The sequence below is a fragment of the Galendromus occidentalis genome, unplaced genomic scaffold (assembly GCF_000255335.2).
Source record: "Galendromus occidentalis unplaced genomic scaffold, Mocc_1.1 scf7180000077533, whole genome shotgun sequence".
In the NCBI taxonomy this organism is placed as follows: domain Eukaryota; kingdom Metazoa; phylum Arthropoda; class Arachnida; order Mesostigmata; family Phytoseiidae; genus Galendromus; species Galendromus occidentalis.
The window spans coordinates 892,337-911,608 of NW_003805521.1; the positions used below are offsets into that span (position 1 = coordinate 892,337).

Genomic DNA, 19,272 nt, shown 5'->3' on the forward strand with positions numbered 1-19,272 from the left:
CCAGTCTCTGCAGAGGAGAGCTTCAAAAGGCTGTCAGCGAGATAGAGAGGGAGCGAGCGAATAGAGGAAGCTAAGAGAATCCTTACTCTCCTCTTCGCACCAGCAGTTGCAGTCTCCACAGCAGCAGCAGCAGCACAACCAACTAAGGCCAAGTCCCTCCTCTCGTCGAATAAGGACTCCGCCCCGCTAGGCCGAGTGCTCTCAAGTTAGGCGGGGCTCTGAGCGCTCTCGACCAATAGCGATGTCGTTTCGTCGTGTTCGTACCTGTTTGGCTCTTTTTCATCTCTCCAGCTCAAGAGGCTTTTTGACTTTTCGAGTACGTTGCTTGCTGCTGCAGCTCTGGTCGCTCGTTCGTTCGTTCGGTCGGTCGCCCGCAGCTGCTTGTTTGAGTCGCGCGCTACCTATTCGAAAACAAGTGCGTTCACGTACTCAGCTCAAAGTCAGTCGGAGAGTCTCTCGTTTACCCACTCGGCGGGTCAGTCAGTCAGTCACTCATCCACTCACTTCGACGTTCGACCCGAGACCAGCCGGACCTCTGGAAACCCGCAGGGTCTCCATCAGTAAGTAAAGCATTGTGCGGCGATCAGCTGGTTCATCACATCGAGTATTCGTTTCTTCCGGTTGTTTTCTGAAGAAACGTGTATCCAGTTTTCGAGGATTCTCTGAGTAAGCCTCGATCAGAACCCCCTTCAACAAGTCTCCGTGTTTGGTGACGCGTCCCCGTGAATAGTTGTCAACGCACCATCTGCCGCATTCGTGCGTCGAGCCGCGGTTCCAACTCTTCTTCGCCTGCGGAAAGTGTCGTCATGGAATCAGAGATGCTGTAGTGAGTATCCAGACCCAGGTTCCTGACCCAAGAGAGAATCCAAACCTTGGGATCTCTCCTGTTGCTCCCTGGTTCACCCTGAGTAACTGAGCGCGAGCCGGTGATATTGAGTACGATTCCCGACGAGGATTCTTCCTTGAGCTATCATGCGTCCGAGTACCGAGTAGAAGCGCTGTTCCGTCGGGAAACGTGAAACGCTCATCGTTCATACAGACGAGCGTGCTAGAAGGTACTACGTTGGAGCAACGTCGCACTGAATTCCCCGCCTGGAAACCGTTGATGAGAGCCAAGGAAAACAACATGTTGCCGATATCCCTCCAAAATATTGCGTACGTGTCAGCTCTGCGACGAGCTCTTCAGGCTGCGTGGGAAGAGCAGCAGAGACTCCTAGCCGTTGCGATGGCCAACAGTGAAAGAGCCGATGAGGAGAAAATGGAATCGACCGACGATAAACCGAAGAAGTCAAGTTTCTCTGTGAAGGACATTCTGGATCTTCCCACTGAGAATCCGACTGCCAACGGGCAAGAGGAGAAAATCTCCTCCTCGCATGAATGCGACGACGAAGACGAACCCGACAGCAACAGGAACAACAAACAGCTGGTCAAAGCTGAGTTAGTGGAGAATAATAAGGAGCCGAAGAAGAGCGATCCGATCTCGCCCCAGAGCGGGAGTACGTCCCCCCAACGACAGAGCCCACAGGATCTCAAGAACGGAGCCGCCGTCTTCAACGGAACTATATCCCCAGCAGAGTTCCCGCATCCGATCGAACTACGCAGATTCGGTGAGTTGCCCTACCGGAACAGATAACACTAGGTAGCACCGGACCTTTCTCCGGCATACCAATGGAGTCGGGGTCTGCCCAGGTTTCGTACAAGAAGGAATGGGTCGGCTTACTATCAGCCGGGACTCCCTTGCCTCGTTCGGCGGCAGGACGATTTACGAAACGAATGAAGGGAAAATACCCACGAGTGAGCAGTAGTACTTATGAAAGAGTGAGTTTATATCTAAGTTGAAAAACAGGCCAGCTAACGTGAACGATGGATGGAGGAAGGAAGGGAGCGAGATGGGGAATAGAGAATTTTTCTCGTCACCTGTGGAGAAAAGCCATTATGAAGTGGGAGCGAGTTTCGCCTCGTCGTCTTTTATTAAGTCTTTCGGCAGTTTCTCTCGGCTCTTTACTCACTTACTTATATAGTTGCTCGCTCTGACTGTAGCGGGCGCCGGGTCGGCTCAACTGGCTGGTCGTTCCCGTGCCCATGGGAACAATCAAGCAAGTATTTGAGCTCACCGCAGGAGTCTCATCCGATCCCGGCTCGTGAGCTTTGCTCCGAATGAGACAATTGGAGCCAGAGCGAGATTTCCTCGCTCGCCCTTTCTCGCCTGCTTCTTTGTCGTTCTTATTATCCCCGATGCACTGACCCGCTCTGAGGAGATCAAATGGCTATCTATCTCTCTCACCAGGATCGCAACTCGTGTTGCTTGATTCTACGCGGCGGGGAGGGGATGCCCACCGCCTGAATCCTTCGCGCCGGTCTGTCATTCACCGACGTATAGGTTGCCGTGACTGATCTCTGCCGGAGTTGGGCAAGATATCTTGGTGCCGTTATTCGCCGTCGGTAGTCAGTGGTCAGCCCCTTGATCTCATCCGACGCAGAGGCCAGAAATCGAGACGCTGAACTCAGGAGTCCCGCCCGTCGCGTCAATGAGCGAATCGACCCATTGTCCGCCAATCGATCGCACCGAATCGGAAAGCACAGTAAAGCAAAAATAAACTGTCTCACACGGAGTGATCTGAGGCTGCTGATGGATTTCGCCTCCGCTTTGGAGCGGCGTGATTCCTTCGATTGTGAGTATCGAAGGTATCCGTCCCACCGGAAATGTTCTGCTTTTGTTGTCCACCGAGCGAAGGGTCGAAGCTGCGGGAGCGTATGCGCTGCGCGAGGCTTTAGTGTCCATGCCGTTGGGACCCAGGACTCGCGTACTTGTTGCGAGTTCCGAGCACCGGAACAATAATAGCTCGATGATCTTGATTCCGATTTCCAAGTGAGATGTGCACAGTCTTTGATATACTGCTCTCAGGCTGTCGAGCTCGCGGATCTGAGACACTCTCTGATTTGCTCGAGTCGACTACCGACCCTTCCCTCACCAGATAGCAGAGTTGTCGAAGACTGATGAATTCGTGAAATAAATTCGAAAAAAAAATCTCGTACCGGTAGACTCCGTTCTCTTGTTCCCACTGTCGAGTTCGGTATTCCCGAGGGTTGAATCGCGATGCGGTCGGGACCCTGGCTCAGATCGGGTTTCTTGTTCGATAGCGACGCGTGTGCGATTCGGGAGAGCGTTATCTGAGATTGTCTGACTTTGAATTAAGCCACAGCAGACAACTTAATACAAACACTCGTGTGCTCGAGCGTGTGCGACAATGTGTCTTGCGAGTTCTTGTGGTCCTCTTGGCCGATGAGGTAAGGACGGCTGCTGCGGCGGCGACGACGACGACGAAGACTCCGATAAAGCTCGACAGCGAACTTCAGAGTGGAGGACGGCGGTCACGGGTCTCGCCTGCTTGCTCGCTCGCTCGCTTACTTGCTAGCTCGCTCGTTCGCTTACTTGCTAGCTCGCTCGTTCGCCCAGTGGCTGTCTGGCTTCCTCTCTTGCTCCAAATTAGAGCCCTGTGTCCTGAGCGGAAGTCCTCTGGGTGGAACACTTCCGGCGCTGACCACGGATAAAGGCACGAGAATTTCGAATGAGCAAACTTTTAAGGTAGCCAGCAATCTGCCTGTCCGCTTTCGGTGTGTCTCTCTCTACTCTCTGTATAGACGATGGCCACTGGCAGCGCCGCCGCCGCCGCCGCCGCCAAAATCTCGCACGCTCACCTCCGTCATGGTCAACGCGTCTCAATCTTTCATTTACGCGCCGCTTTCACCGATCCATTAAAATGCGCAATTAAGTTTCAATTTGTGAGCGGAGGGTGTGATCATGGAGCTCGTTTCCCGCCGGCGAAGCGATTGAGTTTTCAGGGCAAAAACTTCCGCTCCCGGCAGCACGGTGTCGGTTCTATTCAATCGAGCGCGTCCTCTGCGTCCCGACCGACTCCTTCCGTACGCGCAAATCCCGCGTCTCCGTGCCGCGACGGAATCGTCGGGAGCCGGGGTCGACTTGCTTTCGACTCGAGTGACACCGAGAAACTTTCGCGATACGACACATATGTATGTGTGTCCGAACGGGCAATGGTATTCAATTCGCAGGCCGAGCTCGGGGGATCGCTTGGTTGGTCGATCGGTCGCTTGTACTATGTACAATGTTGGAGGGTGGCGTGTGCTAAACGATGGTGGCTCGGGGTCGTGGGTATAAATCAATGTTAGCCCAGCCAAGCATTGAGCTTATTGAACGCTTCGGGGGTTGGAAGAGGCTTGGCAAGAGGGGGGAAGGAAGCATTGTGATCGCGCGCGAAGAGACGGGCCGTCGGCGGGCTCTCCGGGCGGCCGTGGCCGACCGGCCAAGATGGAACACAACGATGACAGCCGTTTCTCCCCCCCACGGTGGGGCCATATAATTATTTCATATCTCACAGCAGCAGCACCATTCAGTTTGTCGTCGTTCTATCTGTTCTAACTGCTGTTCGTCCTGCCACAATGGAAGAATCGGAGATGGAAAGGAGACGGCGACGCTGGCGGTGGGGAACAGGAGATGGGGAGCAGAAGAAATGTGCTAACGTGAAGCAGTGCGGGCAAGGAACTAACCGACATGATGACCATCTCTCTTATCTGCTGCTCGCGAGTGGTCGACTCTATTCTGCGCTTGCTTTTCGCTCGCTCGCTCGCCAGTCCGCCCGCTTGCATCACCCGCGGCGTGTGTTCCGTCTATCAATGGACAATGACTAGAAAGGTACTTATCAGCGCGAGCGCGCAAATCTGTGCATTGAGCTCCGGCCGAAGCATGGCCGAGGTAGCAGCCGCAGCGACTGACCCTCCGTTGACAAACGATGCGGCTTTATTTGCTTATAGATTTTGCAAGCAACTATCGGTCAGGCTGTCATCCAACCAGTGGATATTGACTGTATGTGCTGCCTGCTGACCTCCACAAATATGTCTTCCTTCAAAGCGACTGCTGCCGAGCACCGCATTACTCTAACCCGATTGTGTGTGGCTTTGTTTACCGATGCTACGACGGCGGAGCTTGCGGCAGTCTCTCGCTCTCGGTACTGACGAGACTGGGAACAATATCCTACACAAGAACACATGAAGCGAGTCGTATATTCGCACTGCGAGTAGGGATATCGCGCCGTCGAAAACGGATCGGGATCGCTTGGACGTATTTGGCAGAGCGTAATCGACGGTCTGCTCGACTATGATGGTTTAGAGAAGAACTGATCTTGCTGAGGAATGAGGACCTGAATCGAAATTGCGAAATTCCATTATCGGAGAAATAATCGTGGCGAACGACATCGCTGACGACCGTAGGCGGGCTGTCGTCCTTCCTCCGGTCAAGCGATGGGATTTTTTCTTCGCCCGTCGATTCGCCCGTACAAGGATTCGTGAAGTTCAGAAGGAGCTACGGAAGAAGAGAACTGAGCACGGCTCCCGATCACGCGGGGGCGACGTCTGTGAACGATCTCGGGCTGCTGTTCCTCGGAATGTACACCTGTGCATGCACACATTACCAGCGAGCGCTCACAAGGCACTACAGAGGCGGCAATCCCAACAATGCTTTTGAGAAACACTCTACGACACTCCGACACAAACGCGCGTATCGTCACACCGATCGAGGATGAACGGACCTCTGACTCGTCCTCATTGAACTTCGCGTCATTGAATTCCTCGATGCAAATCGGTCCCGAGTTTCTCGCTCGAGTCAGAGTCCTGAGTGGAGTAGTCATGTCTCCCTCGGTCGGTGGCGATTCGCGGTTAACTCCGATCGCTTAGTGAATCTCCATCGAGCTCCGATCCGTGCACCGGTAAGGCAAAGATCGATCGATGGATCGATTCGAATCTGAATCCGCGGGGAAAAGTTCTTCTGGCCTTGGCTGACCGGAAAAATGAGTCGGCATCGCGCATGATCCCGATTTCTCACCTCTCGTCGCTAATGCCATTAGAGCACAATGCAAACGGCTCAGTGCTTCGCTTTGGCGGCCTGCTTGTATGTAAATAAACGGCTGCAATGAGGGCTCGGCACACCCTCAAATAGGATAATCCGGAATGAATTCCCCCTGATCCTCCGAGCTTCGTATCACACCACAGCTCAATACAATCCGAACACAACACGCATATCATTTTGTAACAGCATTCTCGTATTGACTGGAGCAATTGAGAAACGCTTTCCCGATGCCTCCCAAGATGTTCAGCATGCCTGGCTTTATTGCAATGTACCGATGACAGCAATTCAAGCAACCGTCGTCGTCGTCGACGCCACCGCCGCTCGTGCGCACAATGGAGGTGGATTTCGGTTTGGGATTCTTTATTAGCGAGCCAAAGTTTCCGCGCTCCTGAATGTTCGCTTGCGCGACACTTTAGTCGAGTATCGTTTCTCGAATGAGCTCACCAATAGCAGCCGCAGCACCATAACCTCCGAAGTGTTGTAGACCCTCCGTTCCTCTGTTTCATGGATGCATATGTGTCTAGATGAGAGCGGCAACGGTCCCTGGAGGGAGTATATTAAAATCATTAGACACCCCTCACATCGATCACATGTCAGCACCAGCCATCTGGTACCTCAGCACACATCACGCCTCTCGCACATTTTCACATTATGTCGTCGGAGTCTGGTCTGAGTCCGTGAGTGAGTGAGTGAGCGAGGGAGCCAAAGACGAGGATTACATGGAATGTTCTCAGCTTTGAGCAAGAGCGCAAAAAACATTTCCACATTATGTAAACCCCGACTCGATCGAGCGACGAGGTTTTTCGACGAGGAATATCGTGTTGTAGGACTAGAGCATAAGAGATTAGGAGGATTTCTGAGCGCACGGGAACCCTCTCATGTGGCCACCCGTCTCGCTTTGCAACCACTCACGACGTGTTCGAGCTCATCTCTCGAGCTTTATTCCTCTGTCGTTCTCCGCATCGTACCCCAGTCGGTCCTCGTCGGAGGATCGGGAATCGAACATTAATTATGCTGCTTCCGCGGCGCGGTCGTGACTTCTCGCGGGCGCGTCCGTACCATCTAGCGGCGGGATAGACTGTGAATGGTCGCTGCAGAAACATGATCAGTCTTAGCCTGCGATCGGAGGCGTCATAAAAGTCCGACCCAGCTGTTTAGGACCCGTAATGGGTGGGGGCGAAGTTGCATCGTTGTGATGCCCCCATGAATATGTCGCCCCGTCGTGGTCCCCGCACCGGAGCCTCCTTCATAGACTATTCATCGGGTTGCCGCAAGACTGTGCAATGATAATGATGGGCGCGTGGAGAATCAAGACTAGCGCGGATGAGTCGGACGTTGCGACGCGTTGTCTGGTCACGGATGTTCCCCAGCTCCACGAAAAAAAAAATGGTGATCGGGCCTGTATCGATTCCGACGTGAGGACATTGATTCGAAAAGAAACGACCCGCGGTCTGAAAACCATCGGAACGAAACCTTACGCTCGGAGTCAAGTTTGAGGAGTGCCGCACCTGCACTCGCAGCTATTGTCACCTATGCGGGTATTCGCCCACTTGACGTTTAGAGAATCCAACTCTCTCAAACTCTCGAGCATCACTTGGAGATAACACCGCCCGTGTTTGCGACCTTGCCTCGACGCCAGCTGAGCAAACGTGCCCTGCCTGAACCCGATCCGAGCTCGGGTTAGAACTTCTGCGGCCCACGAAGATGCTCGATGTGCGTCTGCTCGAGTTTGAAGAGAGAAGGCATTGAGCCGCCCCCGACGGGCGGCCGGATGTATCGCCGCGCCGTCGCAACGCACCAATGATCCGATTGGTTGGCATGTCCGCGCGGATACTCTCCACGGATCAGACGGACTCGAGAGAACTCCATCGAGCTCGCGATATCTGATTCTCGACCTTCCAGAATGGATTGCAGATCTCCCGGGCAAAAACTACCCCGCCGAGAGCGCCATGATATTCTCGTTTGTAAACCGCGGCAACCAGCCGTGGAACGAGTCAGGTGCACAGTTCCACGTATGTAGTGCTGAACTCTCAGACAGGCTGCAAGACGTTTTTCGAAGAAATCGACCCAAAGTCGAGTAGGTCCGGTGGGCTCGGAGCTTGTGGGTGGACAAAGGCAGATCCGAACTCAGCGAGGAATTCCTTGCAAGGGGCCTTGGTCTATTCGCACACAGGCTCACTCACGCACTCATGCACGAACTGGCACAAAGCGAAACTGACAAATTGCCCGAAAGTCAACACGAACACCTGATGATGCTCCGAAGCCTCCTTGAGATGGAATGCCTTTGTGACTCCGTGAGAGATGCTCACCCGGGCACATCTGCGCGTATCGCCCTCTTCTCAATGAGCCCTGAAAGTCGGCAGTTATGCAAGTTCGTCACACATGAATACTGATCGACCGACAAGCGCGCACACACACACTCACTCACCCCGAAAAACTCGCCATCCATTCATTATGCAGATGAACAGTGGAGGAACCGCCGCCCTCTTTAACCTATGCTTTTTACAGATTTGCCTTTCGGGAGATTCCGCGGTGGCCCGTTCGAGGTTGACAAGCACTTCATGATGGGAAGCCTCAACGAGAGAAGGTGTGTGCTCGAATTGTTCTGTCCACTATATCTGATGCTCCGATGTGCGTTTCCAATAAAGGAAGATCAGAGACGGTGCGTCGGCCCGGACTATCTCGAATTGAAAATTTTTTTCGAAACCCGCAGCTCACCAACCTCCGAGGATCAGAACGATGATAAGCTCATCGAGGTCGAAGACAACGATTCGAATGGTGAAGAGAGCGACCATTCCTCAGCAAACAATGACCCCAACACCAAGTTCAACCTCAACTTCGATCATCAACTGCCGGTACGTGACCTGATCAGAACATTAGAAGCCGTCATCCAGATAAAGCGGTGGGGCTTGGGAGTGGTAACAAGATATAGCAAGTCCGGCGCCAGATCCGAACGTACCCGGCCGAGCCCGAACGAGACTCTCAATCGGAGTCATCATCTGCAAGTGACGAATTTCTCCCAATGAAGATGCTTCTTTTTCCCTCATTATAGGGAGGCGTGCAGAAGAAGCGCAAACGTCGAGTGCTGTTTTCGAAAGCACAGACCTACGAGCTAGAGCGACGTTTCAAACAACAGCGCTACCTCTCTGCGCCTGAAAGAGAACATCTAGCGTCGATGATTAGGCTGACACCGACTCAAGTGAAAATCTGGTTCCAGAATCACAGGTGAGAACTGAATACGGCTGACTTTGTCCGTATCTTATTTCGAAGCCGAGTCTGACCGAGTGAGACGGAGGCTCAAAGAAACTCGCGAGAGGGCTCCGGCTCGAGCACGGGGAAGGAGTGATGTGAGTGAAAGGAGCACTGGGACCGGGGTAGACACGTCGTATCCTTGATGAGGCTTCCTTCTTCCATCCCTCTCGGCGTGTACCTGGATGGCTCCACCGGAACACGCTAATGACCCTCCAGGAAATGATGATGGCAATCTGATCTCGTCGGATCTTCCCCGGATCCGATATCATTGTTCCATGGCTTTCGTGCTCACGAGAGGAAAGTTCAAATTTATGAAACTCAGCTCTCTGATAGGCCAGTTCGCTCGCTCGCCGGTGTTCCGGCTTGCACACGATTCGGGCGGACGTCTCGCGAGAGGAAACGAGTGGGGATCTGGGATGATGACCACTGTGATTCGCGACGAGCACGTTCTACGCACATCTGGTCGCTTCCGAGTTGTTCACGCAGAACTCCTGCGTATGCAACCTCCTTCTTCTTGACGTAGCTAGGCGTGCCGACGTCGTCGCCAGACCGCGAGTTCCCGCAATCCCGTCCGTATGGGGTCCAGCCGCTTCCCGAACTCGACTCCTGCGGGCGAAAGAGCTCCGATTTGGGAGGGAACTTATCGGCCGTGACATGACGCTCTCTCGAAAGGAAGACGCTTGCCCGATGAGCGGGTCTAAGAAGCGCCCAAACATGAAAGGGCTGGTGTCAACTCGAAGACGACCGCTTGTCGTCCTATAAAACCAGATCCGGTTGTCCTCTTTATTGGAGCCTGGGTCCCTTTTCTTCCTCCTGCCGCCGCCGCTGCTGCCGGTCTTTATTCCGCTAAGTTGTATTAACCCGTCTCTGTTAGCTTTTACTTATCTCGTAAATATCCATCAAATGCTGTCAGACACGAGAAGAAGACAGCCGAGAAAGACAGGAGGAGAGAGAAAGCGGGAATATCGATGTAAAAACTTCTTTACAACACTCTCCTGTGACTCGCGCGAATGCAACTTGCTGGCAGTGGGCACGTGCAGCGGTTTGATAGGGTCTCCCAGATTCGAATAACAGTGGCTAAACTCTGAACACGCGCACTCGAGTGTACTCCAGGAAACAATGAGCCACACGAAGCCGAGATAACAGATCCTGTGCGTCATTTGATGCTTGTCCTTTGTGGTTTCTGCCGCGCGATGGATGAACATACGATGTATAGATTGGACAGGGTACCGGGAAACGGGGAGGAACGCTCAATGGCCCAGAACGCTGCCGAACATCGAAATAATCGACAGCAAAATGAATCCATGCCAGCGATTCAGAGCTCGGCGATTGAGACTGCGGAGACGCTCTGACCGTTTTTTTTTCTTCCCGCTTCCAGGTACAAGACGAGACGCGCCCGTCAAGAAGGAGGCTACGGTGAACCGCAAGTCGGAGCAATGTTGAATTCGCCTTCCTCCAGCCAAAGCAGTAATCCGTTGCCATCTCCACGACGAGTTGCCGTGCCCGTACTCGTCCGCGACGGCCAGAGATGTCCCGAAGGTGCTGTGGACATGGCGGCCTATCTGAACGCGGCGGCACACTATCCCGGACTTCCACCGCCAGACGCTCGCTGGTGGTCGTAAGAACTTATTCGGCGCTGTACAGAAGTACATTATTTCTAGTCATGCCAAGCGAGTGGATACGTCTATCCATTCGTCAACGATTCCATAGTTCCTGTTCGATTCGAAGTTCCGGAGACGCGACCACGCGATGTGCTTATCCCAATCAGCGCGCTAATCGAATGCTTCGTCTTATTTCGGCAATGTTAGGATTTCGTTAGGTTCAGGCACGGATACACTAGGAGCAGCTCCCCCGATCCACCGAACGGTGATCCCATATCCCGGATACGTGTACATGTAGATGATGTGAAAATAGCCTAAGCGTCAGGCTAATCTACGGCAATCAATCGAAGGTACCGTTGCAACTGCCGCAACGGTAGCTGCGACGGCACGCGAGAACACATGTAGCGTTTCCAAGACCGTCGACGCTGTATATTCTTAGGAACGGCTGTAGAGTAGGATGAGCGAGGCGAACTCGAGTAGACTCGAAAAATCATAACATTTGTATTATTTGCGACTCGTGTCATCGCGAACTCAATCCTCGTTGGCAGCAGAGTGTCGGAGCTGGGAGCGACGGGAAGATCCATGCTTAGTTTCAAGCTGTAGCTTACTTAGGCCAGAATGTACATAGTAGCGACTTAGTGTGATAAAAGCTGGAGGATTCAAATAAACATGTTACAAATGTGTTCTAAAAAATAACGGATTTTATTTTCTCAATCCGACTCGTCTATTTCACGGTCCGATGCCGGGCTGCTGGGACAACACGTGTCCCTGACCAGGCTCACTTGGCACGCTTGTTGCCAGACGAATATCCAAGGCAGCGGACCTCCTGAGAGCATCCGGTACGCCGCGTCAAATGCTGCAAGCGAAATGGTTGTTTTCTGTTTACTGGAATTAATTATGCTCAATGAGCCCTTCAGCTCATGTTCGCTGCCTACGACAGATGAGCGCCAGACTGCTACTCACAGATTCGAGGACAGTGAGCATCGGTCAACTTCTGCACTGCTTCTTCAATGGTCGCTTCCGAGATTGCCGATGTCAGTTCTCGTACGACGCACGTTGTGAATCTGTTCGAGTTGTGACGGGGGAAAGTTATTCTCGGTTTCCCTCCTCTGTTCGGCGACCGAGGTTTCAGTTTCCAGGAACTTCTGACTCACCCTTCCCGTATGGCGTCCAGCGCAGTGAAGAGAACACAAGCGTCAAAAGCGAGTCCGACAACTATCAGGTTGGTGATACCCCGCTCCAATAGCGACTCTTTAAGGTTCGTCTTGCTCGAACGGCGATTATCCCAGAAAGCTGAATAAGAATCCACTTCTGGATCGGTTCCTTCGGGGATGAATCAGGAGGACAGTCAATAAAATTCATTCATCCTGATCAGAGGCGTATCCTGATTTTTTCCAATGGGGCGTCTGGGTTCGAATCTGTATTTGGCTTTGGATCCGATGAGGTTTGAAACTTGGGATGAACCGTTACGCAGGTACCTTTGTAGACGAATATTGCGCCCTCTTTGACTACGAGATCTTTGTGCAGTCGCGCGCCTTCTGAATGCTGGACACAATGCCGAGGCCACATTTTCTGAATATATGGCCTACCCTGGATCTCGAAGAACAGTTCCTCGGCAACTTTCACCGCTCCGGGATCTATACGATTACTCTCATGAGTTTTCCGCCGATTCCGGCATTCGATGAATGAGATATGGTCCTCGGGATGCCAGTCCAAACTGTATACAACTTCATCAGATTTCACAATGAATTCGTTTAGCCGAGGCAGTAGAAGTTCCGGGTCATCTCCGAGAGGACATTTCTTCAGAGATAAGGAACCGTCAATGAAGTCGTTCTGGTAGTCGACCACCACAAGAGCACTCTTTGGTTTGATGCACTTCTCCAACAAAGTGTTCCATAGACAAAGGAATCCGTCCCTCGATAGCGCGTCCGTGCCACCATATTTCTTGAATATATGGTGAGCTCTTGCTCCGAATTTCTCATCGTCGTCGCATCTCGGATAGGTGTTCCTCAGAAATTCCGTAAGTTGATGCAAGCTCACGGTGTCGTTCCCCTCCGAAGTTCGCTCGAAGGTTTCCATTTTCCGAAATCACTCACGTCGCCGCCACCTGCAAGGAAGAACGGTCCGGATGCTGACGGGTTCCGATCAATCTGTCGTCGCTCTTGCTGCGGATTCCAAACACTCAATGTAATGACAATGTCGTTGACAATGAATACCAGGTAAACGAATCCGTCTCTAGTGCTTCCGAGACGTGTAATAGCAATCCCAGTCACAGCGAGTTCGATCCCTCACGGTCAAACGGGCGTCATGATGACGACCGCCCACGTAGGATGATAATAATCTGACTCAGAGCGACGAGAATGAATTGACAGGTTCTTGAACCTAGTACACCCGAGTACGTGTTGCTGGACTCGACCGGTTTCCGCTAGTTCTCCAAGGACATTCATACAATGAATGCCCTCATCGGCACGGATTCGGAAGGCCACTCTCGGGAATCCTCTACTGGAATACTCACTGTCGGAAACGGAGTGTCTTGACAACTCCGGTGTGTTTCGAAGCGGTAAGAATGAGGTCCAGCATCATGCTCCGTTCGAAGGTCGCCGAACCGTGTGTGCGCCAGAGAACTCGTTCGGGAGAGGGAGGACGAATTCAAACCGAGCCCGCCACTTCTCCAACAGGAGCAACACCATCATCATCGCTGGACCCAAGCGTGAGCGGTGCCGGGAATGGACTGACGATCGGTGATGTAAGTCTGGAAGCGGGGAAATCCGAAGGTGAATGCTAAGAGCATTTTTTCTCCCCGAAGAGGGAACGAATTCCGTACACTCGACGGCGTTGCGTCGCCAGCGTCCACGATACAGTGTCTGAGCAGCTCATGCTCACTCTTTGGATGTCGAGTCGGTGGCGCATGGAAGCAGGACTTTCCTCCTCAGGCCTACGATTATTGACTCGATTACATTGTTAGGCGTCATGAAGAAAACAATTTTAAGCTGTCAGCGGTCGATTCGACTCAGGCGGATATTCGAAATCCCATTTAAGGCTTGACTCATATCGCGAGGGATAAAAGATGTTACACAGAGGAAGGCGACAAGCGCCTAATCTATCGCTCGGGAGGGAGAAGGCGCGATCCTCTTCTTGAGCAGATTTGAGAAATGGAACGGGGAAGAAAGAGTCAACTTCATAAACATTTTATACTCAGACGGAAGGGATCTGTGCCAGCCCACTACTGAACGAAGCAGCGAGTGTGCGTGCCGATTCCTACACCGGAAGGGAATTCATCAGCTTATCTTTATAATGTCTTGCACCCTTTGCGATGATCTGGCCGCAGGCGTTCCGTGGCCGACTCGATGTAAATGAGGGGGGAAAGTCGATGACACCGAGTCGGCTCGAATACCGACTTTACGAGGTCAACGACGGAACTCCAAACACCGACAGAGGCCTCTAGACACCACATCATGCCCCGACTTCGAGAGTCGGGCTCGATTTCTCCAGGAATCCGTGCGATCCGGATGCTTGATTCCGGTTCGAGAGGAACCGCCCAGTCTCGAACCCCGCTATGCCGCCGATCCAGCTTTTCCGTCGGATGAAAAATTCAGCCGTCAGCTTACTTTAGGAAGCGGGACGCTAAAACCGGCGGTAGACGCACGATCGAGATTCTCAGATTTATAGCCGATTGTCATTTACAGATATCCGCCCGCGGATTGCCTTGATTGGGAGAGCGTTTATCTCTCGAACCGGTGACATAAGGCAGCAGATTAGCGTCGAATTCGTATATGCATTTATTCGCTATGTTCCGGCTGATGTGCGATGGCTGAGATGTGTGCGGCAAAAGGCTGCTATCGTCGTCACGGTGTCTGTTCATTGTAGCCGACGATAAAATACACGGTCGCAGTCGCACACATATTCGCAAGCTGATGCCGGTGGGAGCGATCCGGGAGCCCTGATAAGGATGATACAGATGATCTACTTCCGCAAATGGGCTAGGGTTATAGGGCTGACTGGAGCGCCAACGATCGGACTGGCTGGAGGGCACCCCCTCAGGTAATTACGCCCCGACGCGGTTCGTCAGGAAAATTGGCGCTCCCGCTCGAACACCGAGTCGAAGCCTGCGACGCTTTCCGATACGTCTGTCATTCCCTCGACAGCGTGGCGTGGGCTCTTAATAGTTTCCTGTCTTTTCATACCCACATATTCCGTTGGGCTGATGCTTCTCCGGGAGAGTCAGCGAATCATTCCTCCCGAATTTCGGAACTCTGTTCGGAATCCCTCGGACATTTCCAAACGCGAATATTCGAAAGAGTATCCTCGCGGGGTCTCCGCAACAATTTCCCTCCGGGCCGCAGTCGGACCGTCTATTCTCTAGTCTGAGTAGAAGACAGAAAAAGAGGTCGGTGCTCGACTTCCTCTACCTTCTCATGAGGCTTCGCTCGTCAGTAAACTATGTGACTCTTTATTAACAGACCAAGGACTCAGAAGATTCCTCTTTGACTCGCGTAAGGGTCGTGAGCGTAAATATTCCTACTTGATTCTAGAACTAAGTTGCTATTTACAATTTTTCTTCGTAGTTTATGGTGGGTGTCCTCACATTAGGGGGAGGGATCACAGGTGGTGAGAGTTCGAAATCATGCGCGGAGTACGGGAAGCTGATCGTCTGAATTCGGTTTGTGGGTAGATCATATACCTGGAACACTCCGACCTACTCGAATTAGCTCGAGTCTGATGGCGATCATTGAGAATTTCCAAGCCCGTTCGGCCGGTTCCACGCGTCGATATTCTAATCAAAAAACACTCGACTCTTACTTGGAGCATGCCTTGCTGCTGCGATCTCTCGAAACGGCACCAGCGCGAAATTCTCTTGTTCCATCTCCAGTTCCTCTGGAAGAGTGCGTCGGCCGCTATCAGCTGCTGGGTGTCTCGGGTAAAGAAATAAAATAGGAAGAATAAAGTGAGTTCGTCCAGCATCTGGAGTCGTGGATTCCGCAGTTTATCTTTCAAAGCATCTGACATCGCATAGTACTTGTCGCTCTCCAGTACAGCGACTTTGTGACCACGAACGAAACGATGATTCGCATCCTCGTTTCTCAGATCCTGCAATACAAACGTCCCAAAGGCTTCGGATCCCATAGGTTTCTCTGAACGATTACCGGAATCCGTGGATAGGGGCGGGATCATATTCGGCTGGCTCGTATTCCCCGGGAGAACAGTGGATTGAAATATGCGCACCTCATCCATACCATAGAACGACATACGCGACGCTCCGGTTCCAGACTTACTTCGGGCTCACGCAGCAGCGTACACTGGTTCGACACGTTAACGCCGACGAACAGATTCTCGATCGGCAGGGCTCTCGTTATCGTTTCGGTGGCGCACTCGCCGAGAGGATGCAACTTGGCAGCTCTGTGAACTAGGTCGTCGAAGTTCAGCATTCGATAAGCTTCGCAAAACTCGCTCGACGACCACCGCTTGATGAAAGACTTCAGGTCGTAGTTCTCCGGTGCCAGGGCGCCTACCGGCCGCAGATCAGCGGTCGCTTGGCTTGTAGGAGGTTGTCGACATTCCTTGTGTACTTCCTCCTCCTCCGGCAGCTATCGAGCAAAGACAAATAATGATAGTTGTCTGAATGTCGCTTTTCAATACAATGAATAATTATCCAGACAAGCTTCCTCAAGGTTTCCGATGCGTCGACTGTCTTGCATGGTGGTAAGCTCGATGAACTCACAAGTGTTCCTGGTATGCGTGGGAGCGCGGGAAAGTCCTCCTTGATCACATGGAACTCATCCCTCGTATGATTGCCATTCTCAAGCCTGTGGAAGTCAATTGAGGTTTCAGCACTCAGCGGCGGATATTCCATCATCGCTGGCGTGTCTTGTCGATTTCTGCTGAGGCTCGCTGCAGGACCAGACGGTTCTGCGTAAGAGAAAAAACGAATTCGCCATAATCTACGGAAGAAAACCCTGACGAATCCTCTGTGACGGAGCTCCGGCCTTGTCCATCTTCTCCGGGACTATTCGAATGTTAGATATTCGACGAACTGAGAGAAGACTCACTCAGAAGATGAGCGAAATCGTTGAGCTCGGGCTGAGAAGGATCTTCCAAATCTCCAAATGAATATTCACCGGGCGCTTTCCTCAGCGCCAAACTCGGGGATTCCGCCTTGTTCGCATTCGCTCTAGCGGGGAAGGGGGTCAACGGAGATAATAATTTCGGTCGACGGAGCGATCATATGATATATGTGGTTCCATTTTAGGGATCATTTTCCTATCGCCGTCTAATTTCGTTCGGGAGATACCTGTTAATTGAACTTTGCGAATAACTCAGTCGCACGATCTCCGCTCGTCCCGTCGACGATTGGATCGGGGATGCGGGCCAGAAAATTCCCGGAGGACTGCCCCTCACATATCGTGCGTTCCCATCAGCTTGAGCGGGGATTTGGTTGCCGTCCGGTGGAGCTGGTTGCCCCAATGGGCCGATCAAGAACTGGGGTTGAACAGGCATATCTGCGGCAACGCAATAAGGACTTTTGTGGCGCAGGAGAATAAGGCTTGGAACCGATCCAACTGTCCGAGCCACTTAGGGAGAGGACTCGCCAAAACCGAACGGCTGTATGATTTCCGGAAAAAGAATCGCCCGATGGCGAGTGACGAACCTTTTCTTAAAAACGTGGATGAGTCTGATAGTGTTCGATTGGAGGAGTTAGTGGGAAACTCCTCAACTGCGGCGTGGACTCTTTGAGCACGATGCCAGATCACAGATGACAGACGGGGATGTGCGTGTTTACCGCCTGGTGTTCAAGTGCACGTTATCGCGCTCGCGCCGTCGCGACACGAATCGTAGTCGAAAACCAATGGTTTCGCGACGAAGAGAAGCAGCACGACCTCGCTCCAGCCGCCCCGACTTCACGCCGGAGGACGGAAGCTGCTGGAGCTTCCTCGGCCGATCGACTCCCGACGGAGTACATGGGGAATTCGATCTGGGATTCATTTTCCCTCTACATGGACGACGTCGTCATTGATCGGAACAGATTAAATATTATTTGGATATGAGGGCTCTCGCATCCAGCCGTCTCGGAACTTCCATCATCATCAGTAGTATAACTCTATTGGTTTGGTTCTAATTCGCTCTCTCGACTATTTGTCCATTTCGCTTTCAACCCCTCCTCCGATCAATTGCAGACGAAATCAAAACGCGATTGTGGATTGCTGACATAGTTGCGAGGGGGGAGAGAGGGAACGGGTCGTTGAGGATCGAGAATAACGCGTCTTGATGGAGTTGAAATGTTGGAAAACATCACTGCTGCAGAGAGAGGCGCTTGGTTCATGATGTGGAGGAGTGGGTGAGGATTCGCTCAGCTCAGGCTGAGGAGGATCTTCCACATCTCCGGATGAATATACACCACGCGCTCTCCTGAGCGTCGGATTCCTTGATTCCTCCTCATTCGCATTCGTTGCAGCAGGGGAAAAGGAAGAGAAAATGGTCGAGGAAGCGATCATAAGACATTCTGGCGTTCCCGGTCGCCACCCCGCAGCGACTTGGGACCCCCGGCTCCTCTAGGCATGCGTTTGCTCTAGGTGCGCTCATTTCGGAGGCGCTAGTGATAAGTGCGCTTGACGTCGCTGTCAATTAGTGTTGCGTCATGTTTGCTTTCCTCGTCAACAATAATCCCCTGCCTTCCCTCCTGCTATTCTCCCTGACATCGCCGTGTGCCTCGGTATCCCGTTTCCCCATATTCCCGTCTCCGCATCTTCCTCATACCCGTTCTCCCGTCGCCTCGCCGGTTCTTCCGTCGCTGTTTTTCCCAGGTATCCCGCCTTCCCGTCACTCCGTTCCGCGGCTTACCCCGTTTTCGGGGAAAAAGGGCACAGACCGGTGAGACCTTTTGCTACCCCTGGGAACCAACCAGAACCAGGGTCGTGTCGCATAGGCATCGTCAGACGTCTCCCGAATTCGACCGATTTCGTCATATGAAGGACGAAGTATATCCGGCTGATTGCCTAAGCCAAACCGGAGACGCTTCCACGTCGAAACGTGGATTAGTCTAAAGATGTTCAATTGGAGCAGTCAAACTTGTTAATCACGGCTTGGGCGTGGACTTTCCAAGCACCATCCCTGAGCACAAATTACAGGCAGGGACGTTCGTGTTTGTGTTCGAGTGCGTGGCGTTCAAGTACACGCTGACTCCGCATCAGCATCGGAGGAAGGAAGCTCGTAGAGCTCCCTGGGTCGATCGAGACCTAACGAACGACTGTCGACGGGAAAAGAAATGAATTCGATGTGGAAGTGATTTTTCGACTACATCGACGACGTCGTGATTTATTTGAACAGATAAAAAATTGTTTGGATAAGAGGGCTCTTGCATCCAGCCATCTAGAAATTTCATCGTCATCATCAGTAGTGTAATTCTGTTGGTTTGCCTCTCATTCGTTCGTTCGATTGTTCGTCCATTTCGCTTTTTTCTCTCTTCTGATAATTTGCAGACGAAATCCAGACACGAAGTCCGCT

At 52.4% G+C, this 19,272-nt stretch overlaps 3 protein-coding genes across 3 annotated transcripts; 1 reads left to right on the forward strand and 2 right to left on the reverse strand.

Moving 5' to 3' along the window:
* Positions 1 to 1,126: 1,126 nt before the first annotated feature.
* Positions 1,127 to 10,794, forward strand: LOC100906762 (homeobox protein Nkx-2.2a-like). The gene is made up of 5 exons (XM_029112912.1): positions 1,127 to 1,607; positions 8,429 to 8,507; positions 8,634 to 8,775; positions 8,973 to 9,145; positions 10,551 to 10,794. Exons 1-5 carry the CDS (start codon positions 1,127 to 1,129, stop codon positions 10,792 to 10,794), a joined length of 1,119 nt encoding a protein of 372 aa, XP_028968745.1.
* A 658-nt stretch (positions 10,795 to 11,452) lies between these two features.
* On the reverse strand, positions 11,453 to 13,282 carry Naam (Nicotinamide amidase). The gene is made up of 5 exons (XM_018641460.1): positions 12,990 to 13,282; positions 12,252 to 12,880; positions 11,928 to 12,096; positions 11,737 to 11,837; positions 11,453 to 11,629 (listed from the first exon to the last, which is right to left on the reverse strand). The coding sequence occupies exons 2-5, from the start codon at positions 12,850 to 12,852 to the stop codon at positions 11,484 to 11,486; spliced, it is 1,017 nt and encodes a 338-aa protein (XP_018496976.1). The 5' UTR covers positions 12,853 to 12,880; positions 12,990 to 13,282; the 3' UTR covers positions 11,453 to 11,483.
* A 2,037-nt stretch (positions 13,283 to 15,319) lies between these two features.
* Positions 15,320 to 17,548, reverse strand: LOC100907052 (uncharacterized). Its single transcript, XM_003748553.1, has 7 exons — positions 17,420 to 17,548; positions 17,063 to 17,270; positions 16,821 to 16,942; positions 16,493 to 16,680; positions 16,047 to 16,358; positions 15,574 to 15,861; positions 15,320 to 15,469 (listed from the first exon to the last, which is right to left on the reverse strand). The coding sequence occupies exons 2-7, from the start codon at positions 17,266 to 17,268 to the stop codon at positions 15,320 to 15,322; spliced, it is 1,266 nt and encodes a 421-aa protein (XP_003748601.1). The 5' UTR covers positions 17,269 to 17,270; positions 17,420 to 17,548.
* Positions 17,549 to 19,272: the final 1,724 nt, after the last annotated feature.